Source organism: Oncorhynchus kisutch, unplaced genomic scaffold, assembly GCF_002021735.2.
Source record: "Oncorhynchus kisutch isolate 150728-3 unplaced genomic scaffold, Okis_V2 scaffold1522, whole genome shotgun sequence".
In the NCBI taxonomy this organism is placed as follows: domain Eukaryota; kingdom Metazoa; phylum Chordata; class Actinopteri; order Salmoniformes; family Salmonidae; genus Oncorhynchus; species Oncorhynchus kisutch.
In genome coordinates, this window is record NW_022263467.1 from 38400 (window position 1) to 54294 (window position 15895).

The window sequence follows — 15895 nt, forward strand, 5'->3', positions numbered from 1 at the left end:
CCTTCTCTCATTCTCTCCTCTCCTCTCCCCCTGGACCAGGAGGCTCAGCCCAACACAATCTCACCCCATCACACCCAAATCTCCATGGTGATCAAAGCTAAAATAAATCCCCACTGAACACAACAGAGCACATTCACAAAATACATCATCTTCTGATGGGGTGAGGGAAGTTGCAAATAGTTCAAGGCAAAATCAGATGTAAGCAAAGTCAAATCAAATGAGCTTGGATATAGCTAGGCAAAACAAAATGTAAAGTGAATGTAAAAAAATAAATGATAGCCTACTTTAGCGCCCAATGATCTCATGACTTGGGGCTCTATTCAGTCTGTATGGCTGAAGTGTTGCAGATTCCTCAATAGAAATCTAAAGGTCGTTTCAGATTGAGCCAACATATGCAACTTTTACCGTGAATGTAGTCTCCACTAAAGCGAGAACATTGCCTTTAAATTTGAATCACGCCGTAAAGCAGAAATTCTGCAATGCAGATTGAATAGAGCCCCTGGTCTCTTTACATGACGCAGACTTGTATGAATGACAAGCTCAGGAATATTGGCCAGGAGCATATTGTCCTGCAATAAGGTTAGAGCACAACATTCTTTGCAGGTGTCATGGCGTATGAACCCTCACAAACTTTGCCAGTTGTAGTATTCCAGAGATATAGTGTCACGCTGATATAAATTATTTGGGAGACAGGCACAGGAATGCGTAATAGTTTTTTTTATTACGCACCAAATTATGCCGTGCTGTGTAAAGGCATGGGACGAAGACCACACAAACAAGTAACAAAAACACAGGGTTGAAACCCAGACAAAAGAGCGAGGAGTACCTTGAATAGATAACACTGGCGCACAATGATTATCACACGGGACGAGACCTGTAATCATCTGCGCAATCCACAATGGCACGAAAGCCCAAACACACAGCACAGGTACTCACACGCACCAAAGAACATTGTAACAATAATTGACAGCACCATGGTAAACAAAGGACATATATAAACTCAGCAAAAAAAGAAGCGTCCTCTCACTGTCAACTGCGTTTATTTTCACCAACTTAACATGTATAAACATTTGTATGAACATAACAAGATTCAACAACTGAGACATAAACTGAACTGAAGTTCCACAGACATGTGACTAACAGAATAATGTGTCCCTGAACAAAGGGGGGGGGGGGTCAAAATCAAAAGTAACAGTCGGTATCTGGTGTGGCCACCAGCTGCATTAAGTACTGCAGTGATTCTCCTCTTCATGGACTGCACCAGATTTGCCAGTTCTTGCTGTGAGATGTTACCCCACTCTTCCACCAAGGCACCAGCAAGATCCCGGACATTTCTGGGGGGAATGGCCCTAGCCCTCACCCTCCGATCTGCCAGATCCCAGACGTGCTCAATGGGATTGAGATCCGGGCTCTTCGCTGGCCATGGCAGAACACTGACATTCCTGTCTTGCAGGAAATCAAGCACAGAACGAGCAGTATAGCTGGTGGCATTCTCATGCTGCAGGGTCATGTCAGGATCAGCCTGCATGAGGGAGGAGGATTTCTTCCCTGTAACGTACAGCATTGAGATTGCCTGCAATGACAACAAGCTCAGTCCAACGAAGCTGTTACATACCGCCCCAGACTATGACAGACCCTCCACCTCCAAATTGATCCCGCTCCTGAGTACAGGCCTCGGTGTAACGCTCAGTCACGCTTCGACGATAAAACCAGAATCCGACCATCGCCCCTGGTGAGACAAAACCGCGACTTGTCAGTGAAGAGCACTTTTTGCCAGTCCTGTCTGGTCCAGTGACGGTGGGTTTGTGCCCATAGGCGACGTTGTTGCCGGTGATGTCTGATGAGGACCTGCCTTACAACAGGCCTACAAGCCCTCAGTACAGCCTCTCTCAACCTATTGCGGACAGTCTGAGCACTGATGGAGGGATTGTGCGATCCTGGTGTAACTCGGGCAGTTCTTGTTGCCATCCTGTGCCTGTCCCGCAGGTGTCATGCCTCCTTGCAGCATGCATAAGGCACGTTCATGCAGATAAGCAGGGACCCTGGGCATCTTTCATGCCATAGGTGCATGTTCATACCATAGGTGCATGTTCATTAATTGTTTATGATTCATTGAACAAGCATGGGAAACAGGGTTTTAGAATGAAGATCTGTGAAGTTATTTGGATTTATTTGGAAAACAAGGTCCTGAAAAAGGTATGTTTATTTTTTTGCTGAGTTTACAAATACAATCAGTGGGAATAAGGGCAAGGTGTGCGCAATGAAAGTTCCAGAGTGATCCGTGACATGTCGGCTCTCCCATGAAGCATCTCTTCACTCCTAAGGCAGAACACCTTGTTGTGGTCCTTCCAATTCTGGAAGGAAAATATATGCAAATCAAAGGCAGACCCAGAGAGCAGCAGCTTTGCATGGTTCCCACAACATGAGCTCTTTACCCAGAATGCCTGTTGGCAGGACATCTGTCTCACTCCCATCATGCAGTGTGGTAAAATGAAACAGCTTGAGTTGGACTGGAACACCAGTGTGGAAACAGCATTAGAGTAGAATTTAAAAGGAGAAATGTGCAACATATGCTGCAGTATTCTTTGAGGTGGTATAAGTCAATATGGCTACATGGCAAGGAGAGGTCTCTCTGGCAGAACATAGATGGAGTCATATATTGGGTTTGGACACACGTTGTTAGCACCAGAAAAATATTTGTTGCTATGTAATACTTTATTACATTATATAGCATGGATTGCTTAAATGTTTTGACAATTCTGACTATTCATGTTTGAGAAAACATGGAACATCAGTCACAAGGAGATCACAGACACCAGTTGGATAAACCCCCACACTTTTCAGATTGTTTTTCACCTCAATAAAATGTAATGTTTGAGTGAAAATGATGGAACTGAGCCAAGAACGCTAAATTTAAGTTCTTAGGCTGCTCTGAACAGAGCCATAACACCGTCTGAGACAGACAGACCAGACCACCGTGTGTGTGTTGCTGAGAGGAGCGTGATCGGCTCTGCCTCTGTTATTTCTAGACACAGTCCGTGACTAACTGTTCACAGCCGAGTGGAATCAGGAAGAGGCACTTGTGTTGTACACATTCTTCATCTTCCTTTTTCTTGCTCATAATTTATATTCACTGAACCCTAATGTTAATTGGGGGTAACACCAGCCTGATCTCATAGACTAAACGTAAAATAGTAAATGTAAATTTGAGTCACTCAAATTAGTATGATATGTTATGTTTGGTATTGTAACATAATACAGAAGGTTACTTAAGGCAAAAACAAAAGGAGATTGGTCATGGTGGATGGTTGGGCATATAACGCGAATGTCTAGCAACCCAAAGGTTGCATATTCGAATCTCAACTTTAGCTAGTTAACAACTTTGCAACTACTTACAAATTTTTACCTACTTTGCAACTACTTAGCTAACCCTTCCCTTAATGATAACCTTAACCCTTTAATGTAACTCCTACCATAATCTTAATTCTAACCTTAAAGGGTAGTATGAATGACATCAATGTAACAACACAGTAACTTAGTAACTTAGTTGTAGCCATGATCTGGTTACCTATACAAACATAGTTATGTTTTTGGGTTATTACATGTTTATTCATTTGTTTCTGGATATCTTCTTAACTACCCACAATTAACTATTTCTCAACGTCATATGGAGGATCTACTCAGTGCTACCGCATTTGTATGCTAGCACGGTAGCTAGCTCAAGCTCGCTAACGTTACCCACATCTCATGCTGTTCACAGACTTTGTGGCTGTTTTATCTAGTGGGAACCCGTTAGCACGGCAGGCTCTGGTGTCATCTTGCTGTGGGCTCAAAATGAAAGAGAAAATCATACATGCTGGCTCTAATTTATAATGCTATTTCTGACTAATGTTGACTCCACAACATGGCGGATATCTCTTTGGCTGTTTTGGTCTCTGAGCGCCGTACTCAGATTATTGCATGGTATGCTTTTTCCGTAAAGTTTTTTTGAAATCTGACACAGCGGTTGCATTAAGGAGTAGTGTATCTATAATTTCATGCATGATAGTTGTATCTTTTATCAATGTTTATTATGAGTATTTCTGTAAATTGATGTGGCTCTCTGCAAAATCACCGCATGTTTTGGAACTACTGAACATTATACGCCAATGTAAAATGCGATTTTTTGATATAAATATGCACTTTATCGAACAAAACATACATGTATTGTGTAACATGAAGTTCTGAGTGTCATCTGATGAAGATCATCAAAGGTTAGTGATTCATTTGATCTATATTTCTGCTTTTTGTGACTCCTCTCTTTGGCTGGAAAAATGGCTGTGTTTTTCTGTGACTTGGTGGTGACCTAACATAATCATTTGTGGTGCTTTCGCTGTAAAGCCTTTATGAAATCAGACACTGTGGCTGGATTAATGAGAATTTTATCTTTAAAATTGTGTAAAATACTTGTATGCTTGAGGAATTTTAATTATGAGATTTTTGTTGTTTTAAATTTGGCGCCCTGCACTTTCACAGGCTGTTGGCGGGGTGGGACGCTACCGTCCCGAATATCCCAGAGAGGTTAAGAACAAATTCTTATTTACAATGACGGCCTACAATGACGGTAACACGTGTGCTCAACAAATACCTCAATGATGCTTGAGGTGACCATGAGATGCTTTTCTTCCTCAATGTGTAAGTCAACGCAGAGTGTCACTCATAAAATCATATACACCCATTAGACTCGTGGTGACAGAAAGCTTCTTCCTGTCTGTTGCGCTGTTGGATGAAGTGTTGACATCTGGAGTGTGACTGTAGTTAGTCACGGAGCAGAGCAGCGTCAGTCCTAATTTGAGGAGGCAGAGGGACCTCTCTCATGTGTTTAATGAGCAGGGCTTGGCGTGGAGGCCACAGGGGCCTGCTGCCCTCTGGGAGGGATTCTGCCCTATGGAGTATCAGGATCTCCACAGACCGAGAGAGAGAGAGAGAGACAGTGAGAGAGAGAGAGAATGAGAGACAGTGAGTGAGCGAGAAAGAGTGCACGAGAGTTGAGAAAGAGAGACAGAGAGAGAGCAAGAGAATGAGAGAGAGAGAGAGAGAGAACAAAAGACAGAAAGAGAGAGCGAGAGAAAGACAGGGTAATATTTATGCATATTTAAGTGTGCATTGGGTAGAGGATGTATTGGATGTATTCTATTCTCACAGTACTCTTCTCAGATGTGTTCTGGCTTCTTCATTTCTGTGGTGTATTTTTGTGTCTCATTGAAAATCACTGTCAGGATCTCTCACCCAGTTTTAAGGAGGTGCCATCATCTCTGTACTGTCTTTAGTAGTGACAACACAGGAGGATGATAACACACAGTCCGTCATGCCGTAGGCCCAGCTCTCTGTCTGTCTGTGTCGGACTAGCAGGCAGCTCCCGCCACATGATGTGAGGTGCACACATGCATCGAATCATTCCTATGTGTGTGTGTGTGTGTGTGTGTATGTGTGCATGTACATACAGTTTCTACAGACTGGCAGAGAGAGTGTGAGTGAAGTTGCAAATGCTTTTGAACAGATTTGGTCAAAAATGAAGAGAAAGTAAATCCTCCATTTATTTTGTTTAGCACAATTTATTAAAATGGAACCCTGAGGGAGCAGGATTTAAACCTCTGAGTCTGTGTACAATGCCTTCTCCATTCCCATCTAGTAAGCCACCTAGCTCGTACTCTGCTATTGTATTCCTATGGTACAATCTTCATCTCATCCATAATGCACAAGAATTAGGATTTTGTAAATAGCTGGGGGACAATCATTGTAGTTGCTGAGTAACTTTCCTACATTCCTCTTGGTATTTAAGGCTGCGGTAGCTACTGTTTTGGTGCCAGACCCACATTTGGTGAACAAAATTGGAAAGGAAACTGAAAATATGACAACATAACATGTCATACATAAAACGAAGGAAGACATTTCACCTTACAGAAATAAGAAAACAGTCTTGATTGAATGTTATGCGTTTGTGTGTGACCATGTGTGGCCAATATTGGCTGGATTTCACAACTTGTGGCCACAGATCCTGTATCCTGGTCCTGTATGGCTCAGGTGGTAGAGCATGGTGCTTGTACTGCCATACCTGAGGGTTCGGTTCCAGGGGCCACCCATACATAAAAACTGTCTGCCAAATGGCATATATTATATTATTATTATATCCCAGAATGCATTGCCAGCTGTAGAAGAGGGTAAATTGACTTGGTGTTTGATGGATTATTAAGGTTGGAGTTGGTGTGACCAACCATTTCACACAACATGTGGTATGGTTGTCAGAACAAGTAGGCTGACATTCACATTGTCAACTAGAAAATATGAAACATCCTTATTTACATTATCAAAGTATTTCAATGGGAATCATTTTATTTCCTTGTACAGCCATATTATCTTTGGCATAGCTTGAAGATGGTATTATTGCTGCCACAAAAACAATGCTTGGATCAATCACTTCCTACCTCAGCATTTCCTATGAAAACCAGCCCTATATTCCAGTTAGGGTATTCTTCTGAATGGACATACAAAAATCATTTTATTACAATTCTCGGCTAGGTTTTGACTTAAAAAAGCAAACATTCAATGTAGAACACTGGTTGTCTGAATTAGGCTGATTGTTATAATTGCACAAGTGGTTATGTCTCAAGTACTTTGACAGTCCAGAAGTGATGAACTTCAGTGCAAAGCAAAGCCACTTCCGTCTCCGTCATAATGCAATGCAATAAGAAAATACAGCAACATCCTTTGAGATGGTTCAAACTGCTCCGAGTATGTACAGTGCATCGGCGGTCATATCAATCTTTTCAGGATTGCACAAACGTTAGGTTTTGTGTTCAGCCTCACACAAGATAGTACTTCATCCCAGATAAAACGAAATAACAACAACAATAATAGACATACTAGTAAAAATCTTGTTTATGGCCTACTCAGTTAAATGTTTCTTGTTGTGTTCTTTCTAACATACCTTTCTCACCTCACCCTCTTATGTCCATATCCAACTTCAACGTTAATGATTTTTGACTTCTGTTATTGGGTTGTGGTTGTTGGTTGAACAAACAGAGTAACACTACAATATGCAGAGTTTCCAGTTGAGCATTCTAAGAGCCTGAACGTTCTAGAATGCCCCGGCCATTTCTTCTCTAAAGCGTGCCTTAAATCATCCTACAAAAGCATTTTAAACAAATAAAAAACACAAACAATGATAACAACATAATCATAACACTGTTTTTGTTGTCTGTCTGACAGTCCAGAGAGAACCATTTCCACAGCACTGTGCAAACACATAACATATGTAGCTACTGACTATAAAACAAGACGGGGTGCTCTGGAGAGACGCACTGGATGTTTTGATCAGGTGACGCACTCCATTGGCCGCTGCTCTCTCTCTTGCTCTCTCTCTCTCTCTCTTGCTCTCTCTCTCTCTCTCTCTCTCTCTCTCTCTCTCTCTCTCGTTGTGGTTGTGTGTGTTCGTGCTATGTTGCATAGCTCTCTTCTCTGCCATAAACCCTATAAGTCCTTAAGTAGGACAGGGAGGTCAGAGGTCAAGCATTAGCATCACTGTTAGCTAGCCGGAGGGATGCGTTCATCAACAGCATTGTTTACACACATTGTACCTTTGAGAAGCTCCGATTTTCAAAGAGTAGCGAGTTGAGCGACTGTCTTAGGTATCAAGGCGTTGGAACTATGCAGCCTGTATGTTTCTACAAACACTAGATTGTCGTAACAAATATGTAGAACAGAATGAAAAGCCATATTAGACACATCTGTTCTCTCCAGTTTCCACCCACCAGTTTCATCCTCTTGTTTTACAGCCTTCCTTCATAGTGCAATTCTGTTATTATTACTATTTTAGCAAATCACTTACAAGTGGTTCCTCTCCTCAGTACTGCATCTGACCTCTATGTCATGCCTCCCACTCATACCAGACACACACAGACGCCATCCCGGCTCCATGGCTCTACAGTAGCATGATAATCACCACTCACACCAGACACACACAGACGCCATCCCGGCTCCATGGCTCTACAGTAGCATGATAATCACCACTCACACCAGACACACATAGACGCCATCCCGGCTCCATGGCTCTACAGTAGCATGATAATCACCACTCACACCAGACACACACAGGCGCCATCCCGGCTCCATGGCTCTACAGTAGCATGATAATCACCACTCACACCAGACACACACAGACGCCATCCCGGCTCCATGGCTCTACAGTAGCATGATAATCACCACTCACACCAGACACACACAGGCGCCATCCCGGCTCCATGGCTCTACAGTAGCATGATAATCATCACTCACACCAGACACACACAGACGCCATCCCGGCTCCATGGCTCTACAGTAGCATGATCATCACCACTCCCACCAGACACACACAGACGCCATCCCGGCTCCATGGCTCTACAGTAGCATGATCATCACCACTCCCACCAGACACACACAGACGCCATCCCGGCTCCATGGCTCTACAGTAGCATGATCATCACCACTCCCACCAGACACACACAGACGCCATCCTGGCTCCATGGCTCTACAGTAGCATGATCATCACCACTCCCACCAGACACACACAGACGCCATCCCGGCTCCATGGCTCTACAGTAGCATGATCATCACCACTCCCACCAGACACACACAGATGCCATCCCGGCTCCATGGCTCTACAGCAGCATGAGAATCAATGGCTGCAGTGGCAACTGGCTGAAGACAACTGGCTGTCGGCCTACAGGAAAGGAACAGCCCTGTCCTAGTATGTACCATCTAGTAACAACACAACCCAGACAGACGTCCTCCATTTTGACTGTATCATATGGCTCATGGAACAGACAGAAACACCCTATGGAACGCCAGTGAGTTCTGACTATGTGAACCGGTTCCCCTTGTCCCTATGAATCATAATGGACCAGCAGAGATGAGGAGTCCACTGAGCTCCATTCCCAGAGCAGCAGAGGGAGGGAGGGAGAATGCTGTACTGTACGGTGGGCTGCTGTTGGTTTTTAGAGTGGTGGTCGTTGGGAATCTGGCTCAGACCAACCTTCCAGTGTGTTGTGTAACAGAAAAAGGAAAACATTGACATTCCCAACATACGGGCTGGTCTGGACACCATGTTTCCCTTCCTGTAATCTGAGCCATCCTCAACCACTGTGTGTCTGTCCCTGGAGAGCAGAGCCCTTCTGATTCCCCGCCCAAACCTTGCAAAAACAACACCGACACTGCAGCATCACAAGGTCTTTCATCAGCAGGTCAATACAGAGAGACTCCCTGGCCAACATGTACCTGAGTCCCTAGATTGGCCCCTTCCCTTTGCCCCCCGCACCCTTCATCAAGCAGACATGTAAGGGCACAGTGGTCAAGCACAGGGGACGTCGTTGGGCAACTGAATGTCCTCACTTTGTCACAGCATCAATAAAGTGAAAGAACACAGAAGGAGAGAAACAGACATATTTAACAATATTGTGGCTTTGCATGTTGAGTTGTTTTTTTGCTCAGGGATTCATAGTCCAGTCTGTGTTGAGTTCTCTGACGGTCACATCATGCTCTTCCTGTAGTCAGTCTGCTTGCCGCTGTTAGAGGGTGTGAGGGGTGAGAGGGAGGCAGGGGTGGTGGGCAGCGAGTCCAGCTGACGGTAGAGCGCCCTCAGCTCCTTCACCTCCTCTAGAACATCCTTGGCCTGACCCCATGTGGACGCTGCCTCCTTCAGCAGCCTCTCTGCCTCCGCCCGGGCCCCGTCCGAGGAACTCTTGGAGCCCTTGGAACCTGGCGAGTCCTTCCCTTTCCCCTTCCCCCGCTCCACCTCCTCCCCCTTTGCCCCCTGCACCTGCATCAGCAGCTCCTGAGTTCGCTCCAGCTTCTGAGCGATTAGGTCCTGCAGCTGGCTGATGGGCGGCAGGTTGCCCGGGGGGGCAGAGGTGGCAGAGCGGGGGATGGATGTCCTGGGTTTGGTGGCCTGCGTCCCGGAGTGTGAGAGGATCTCGTCCATGGAGGCGCAGCGGCTTTTCTCGGCCGGTGTGAGCCTCTTGCCTGGCTGAGGAGTGCAGGACTTCCCCATCGGGCTCTGAAGTTGCTGTTTATCGTCCCAGGTGACCCCGGTATCGCGCGGCAGGCTCTGGGACTTCCCAGTGACCTCTGTGGGAGGCGTTAGACAGATGCTACTGATGGCACCCTCTGTTATGGACCTGAGGCAGTCGAGCTGAGTGGATTTGTCCAGGTTGGCCCGGAAGCTCTTGTCACAGGTGTCCTGGCCGTCTGTGCTGGGGCTGTCCTCCTCCTGGATCAGGTCAAGGGTCAACATGCCGTCAGAGGTAGAAGTGGAGGCCTGGATACGGAGCAAGGAGAAACAGTCTGTTAGTGATATTAGACACCGTAAGAAACACTGAGATCAGGGTAAGGCCCATTGTGATTTAGTTAAGTTAGGAAATGAATTGGAAATGAAAAATTCCAGTTGAAAGTAGTTTGATCATCACCATGTCCAACTGACTCATTGAATTAAAGCTCAATTGACAGAGTTGGAATTGTCTCCAACCAGCCGTTGTGGTAATAAGGAGGGCTAAGACAAGACAGGCCAGGAGAAGCAGGATACCTACCACAGCCATGATGTGTCCTCGTGTAGGCAGGCGCCGTGTGTGAGGGATCTTAGCCCTGTCCCGTGTGAGGTGGGACAGAAGGTTTTCATCCTCAACCATGACCTGAAAGAAAGCAAGAAAAAAAGAAAGATGAAAGAGAGAGAGGGAGAGAGATAAAGGAGAGAGAGAGGGAGATAAAGGAGAAATAGAGGGAGAGAGAGAGAGAGAGAGAGGGAGAGAGATAAAGGAGAGAGAGAGGGAGATAAAGGAGAAATAGAGGGAGAGAGAGAGAGAGAGAGAGAGAGAGAGAGAGGGAGAGAGATAAAGGAGAAATAGAGGGAGAGAGAGAGAGAGAGAGATAAAGGAGAGAGAGAGAGATAAAGGAGAAATAGAGGGAGAGAGAGAGAGAGAGAGAGAGAGAGAGATAAAGGAGAGAGAGAGAGAGATAAAGGAGAAATAGAGGGAGAGAGAGAGAGAGAGAGAGAGAGAGAGAGAGAGAGAGAGAGAGAGAGAGATAGATAATGGAACAGTCACATGTGGAGTGAGGGGATTGACATGCTTTCACATTAGCCTGAGGGCTGTGTTTGTGTCGGAGTGGGTTGGGTAGTTTATTGATCAGTATTATAGACCTAATCATGGATTGATTATCTACAGGCATGAGATTCACTGGGCCAAATGGGCCACAACAATTTGCATAAGGCCTTGGGAAACAGGCCGCTAACCTATAGATAACCTATAGCTAACCTATAGCTACACTGACAACCAAAACATCTGCACTGTTATCTAGTGATAACACTGTCTCCACTGATGAAGTGAGTTCAGCACTATAGCTAACCTATAGCTAACCTATAGCTAACATATAGCTACACTGATGACCAACACGTCTGCACTGTCATCTGGTGATAACACCGTCTCCACTGATGAAGTGAGTTCAGCCCTATAGCTAACCTATAGCTAACATATAGCTACACTGATGACCAACACGTCTGCACTGTCATCTGGTGATAACACTGTCTCCACTGATGAAGTGAGTTCAGCCCTATAGCTAACCTATAGCTAACCTATAGCTAACATATAGCTACACTGATGACCAACACGTCTGCACTGTCATCTGGTGATAACACTGTCTCCACTGATGAAGTGAGTTCAGCCCTATAGCTAACCTATAGCTAACCTATAGCTAACATATAGCTACACTGATGACCAACACGTCTGCACTGTCATCTGGTGATAACACTGTCTCCACTGATGAAGTGAGTTCAGCCCTATAGCTAACCTATAGCTAACATATAGCTACACTGATGACCAACACGTCTGCACTGTCATCTGGTGATAACACTGTCTCCACTGATGAAGTGAGTTCAGCCCTATAGCTAACCTATAGCTAACATATAGCTACACTGATGACCAACACGTCTGCACTGTCATCTGGTGATAACATCGTCTCCACTGATGAAGTGAGTTCAGCTGGAGTGTAGTTTATTCACTGGCTAGTGGGACTAAGCAACATGTCATATTTTATCTGCTGGGATTTTATGTCTAATATCAATGTCATAATTGTCAATTGGATCTGAAAGCTTTTAACCATTACATTATCAGGTGGAATGAGACAAGATGGAGATGATCAGCATATGTGTGTAGTTAAGAGCACTAGGTTAGCTATCCAGGCTGCATCACAACCAGCTGTGATTGAGAGTCCCATAGGGCGGTGCACAATTGGCCCAGCGTCGTCCGGGTTTGGCCGGTGTAGGCCGTCATTGTAAATAAACTCCCAGTTCTGTGCTGCCAATGACTGGAACGAATTTCAAAAATCACTGAAGCTGGAGACTCATATCTCCCTCACTAATTTAAGCATCAGCTGTCAGAGCAGCTCACAGATCATTGCACTGTACACAGCTCATCTGTACATAGCACACCCAACTACCTCATCCCCATATTGTTATTTATTTTTTTGCTCCTTTGCACCCCAGTATCTCTACTTGCACATGAATCTTCTGCACATCTATCACTCCAGTGTTTAATTGCTAAATTGTAATTATTTCGCCACTACGGCCTATTTATTGCCTAACCTCCCTGATCTTACCTCATTTGCACACACTGTAGACTTTTCTATTGTGTTATTGACTGTATGTTTGTTTATTCCATGTGTAACTCTGTGTTGTTGTTTGTGTCGCACTGCTTTGCTTTATCTTGGCCAGGTCGCAGTTGTAAATGAGAACTTGTTCTCAACTAGCCTACCTGGTTAAATAAAGGTTCAATTAAAATTAAAATAAGGGTGTATTTAAGGGCACTAGCTTTGCTATTGTACACATACATACATTATGTGTATAAAACACTTTCAACCAATGTTGCATTGCAATTCAATGTAGGTTTATCAACATAGATCTACAGTACGTGTGTACCATCATGTAGGACTCCACCTGCGATAACCCTACAGTTGAGAGCAATGAAACACCATCCTGGTGGAAGAGTGAATCCCGTCTCTGATGTCATCAGGCCATTGAGCAGCAGAGACACTGGAGCCCTGGAGGTAATTGATATCTCTCACAGTGCTGGTGCTGTTGTTCCGAGTCCATCCACACGCCTCACCAGTTGTCCTCTAAATGTATTTGATTTTATGTGAAAGTAGCTCAATGTTGTATTCATTCTGTTTCTTTAACAGTGATGACATGGTTTGGATAGTCATTGTGAGAGTGCTTCTGCCATCTATAGCTGAGTGATAGGGACATGTACTGTTTGGGCCATCTATAGCTGTGTGATTGGGACCTGTACAGTTTGGGCCATCTATAGCTGAGTGATAGGGACATGTACTGTTTGGGCCATCTATAGCTGTGTGATAGGGACCTGTACAGTTTGGGCCATCTATAGCTGTGTGATAGGGACCTGTACAGTTTGTGCCATCTATAGCTGTGTGATAGGGACATGTACAGTTTGGGCCATCTATAGCTGTGTGATAGGGACCTGTACAGTTTGGGCCATCTATATCTGTGTGATAGGGACATGTACAGTTTGGGCCATCTATAGCTGTGTAATAGGGACATGTACTGTTTGGGCCATCTATAGCTGTGTGATAGGGACCTGTGCAGTTTGGGCCATCTATAGCTGTGTGATAGGGACCTATACATTTTGGGCCATCTATAGCTGTGTGATAGGGACCTGTACAGTTTGTGCCATCTATAGCTGTGTGATAGGGACCTGTACAGTTTGGGCCATCTATAGCTGTGTGATAGGGACCTGTACAGTTTGGGCCATCTATAGCTGTGTGATAGGGACATGTACAGTTTGGGCCATCTATAGCTGTGTGATAGGGACCTGTACAGTTTGGGCCATCTATAGCTGTGTGATAGGGACCTGTACAGTTTGGGCCATCTATAGCTGTGTGATAGGGACCTGTACAGTTTGGGCCATCTATAGCTGTGTGATAGGGACCTGTACAGTTTGGGCCATCTATAGCTGTGTGATAGGGTCCGTGTGTGTGTGTGTGTGCCTGCGTGTGCTTTCGTGCGTCAGTGTGTGTGTGCATGTGTCCATTCATGTGTGTGTGTTGGGGACTATGTCAAATGTGTGTGTTGTGGCCTTATATAAGGGTGGTGTTGACACGATGCGTTAAGTGCATAAAAGCTCAGAAGTGTGTGTGTGTGTGTGTGTGTGTATATGTGTGTTTTAGTGTGTGTACATGTTATTTCACATCAAGCTGCCTCCCCTACCGTCTGTCTATTGATGTCATCAGGGCGATTGACCTGCAGTGAGAAGGAGGGATGAAGGATCCATCCCATCATCCCCAAACAGAGAGGGAATCCTTTGATCAGCTGCCTCAAGCTAGAAGACTGTCACAGCTGTCACCACCTGTCTCTCTTCTTTATAGAGGTCATTTCATCTACACTACACTAGACTGAAACCCAGAAATGCCCTCATCAGGAAACCAGTTTAAGATAGAATGTAAGATACGATAACAGTTCCTTCTATTTCTGAAGCACTTTATACACGTTAACATGCTGTGGGAGTTTAGTGTCGGGTCATGAGGGTGTGTGTGAATGAGGGGCTGGTCAATGGATTCCATTCCTCAAAAGTGCATTCAGTAAGATATCCTCTTGCATTTGGCCATGTGACAGATGAAGTGTTGTTATAAGAGAGAGAGAGAGGAGAAGGAGAGTGGAGGTGTGTCTCACCTCATCCAGGATGCTGTTCTTGGATCTGGTGATTGCTCCATTTAAGGCGTTTATCCAGGACTCCTTCTCCTCTGGACTAACAGCGGAACACCAGGTTAGGGACCTGACAGACACAAACGAGAGACAGGGAATGTAAGAAGCCAGGGCCTTGCACAATATTGTGTAACTGAGCATGAAGGGAGCGTTGAAAATCCTATCATGCATAGTTCTCAGTCAACCATCTGTAAGGGATACCTTTCATATAGGTACCATTCCAGAAACCCATATCACTCACGCACACATTCACACACACAGATATGACCATATGTGCTCTTTCTCCCACTGAGGCTACAGGAAACTGCAGCTGTGTGGAGACTCTGAGAATCTCTCTCAGTCTGTGTCTGTCTGTGTGCTGAAACACAAGCTTCCTCCTCCTGACAACCCAACATGATACCCTATCCTCCTGCTGCTCTGAGGGTTCTGGGAGATCCTGCAGATGGTGTATGTGTGCGTGTGTGTGAGTGTGTGTGCGTGTGTGTGCGCCTCTTTGTGAGTGTATGTGTGTGTTAGGGATGGGTATGAGTAATGGAGTACTGGAACGGAAGTCAATGGATGACCTTTAACCAGAGATTACATTTGTGTCAATTACTGTAAAACTATTTGGTGGATTGTGCTTTGTGGCTGCCTGAACAGGACTTGGAGACCATGTTAGTGTTCCATTTGTATATGTGCATTTGCAGGGCACAACAAGAAATAACACCAAGCCAAGGGTCATACAGGTTATGTCTATAGATAAATGGACACATCTTTTTTTCCCAGCGGGGGTCTTGTGTTCTACATATTATAAAAAAAACGGATTTTAGTACTCAAAATAAATAAATATGCGAGTACTCGAACATTAAAAAAAACGTAAATGTCCATCCCTAGCGTGTGTAGGGTCATGGGGGAATCACTGCCTCACCAGAAAGCCTTCCATGTTTCAAAGATGAACTGGACTGGCAAACTGTCAGATTTCAGACGGTCTACAAGCATGGGAATTTGACACTTTCACTCTCTGTTTCTCAAGTTAGTCTGTCCATCAGCGTTGGTGATCATATACTGGATGTAGGAGTTGGAGGTGTGGGCGAGTCTGGAACACAATGTCCCTGTGAAAGGGAGGGAACAGAAGGA

General features: G+C 44.9%; 1 protein-coding gene across 1 annotated transcript; it reads right to left on the reverse strand.

Annotated features, from left to right (window-relative positions):
* Nucleotides 1-5552: 5552 nt before the first annotated feature.
* Nucleotides 5553-14844, reverse strand: LOC116366524 (pleckstrin homology domain-containing family O member 1-like). The gene is made up of 3 exons (XM_031818617.1): nucleotides 14747-14844; nucleotides 10599-10700; nucleotides 5553-10330 (listed from the first exon to the last, which is right to left on the reverse strand). Exons 2-3 carry the CDS (start codon nucleotides 10695-10697, stop codon nucleotides 9542-9544), a joined length of 888 nt encoding a protein of 295 aa, XP_031674477.1. The 5' UTR covers nucleotides 10698-10700; nucleotides 14747-14844; the 3' UTR covers nucleotides 5553-9541.
* Nucleotides 14845-15895: the final 1051 nt, after the last annotated feature.

Coding starts and splice junctions, on each gene's coding strand:
- LOC116366524 (XM_031818617.1), bottom strand. CDS start 10,697: ATGGTTGAGGATGAAAACCTTCTGTCCCACCTCACACGGGACAGGGCT. Junction 10,331..10,598: donor GAGGACACATCATGGCTGTG/GTAGGTATCCTG, acceptor CTCCGTATCCAG/GCCTCCACTTCTACCTCTGA.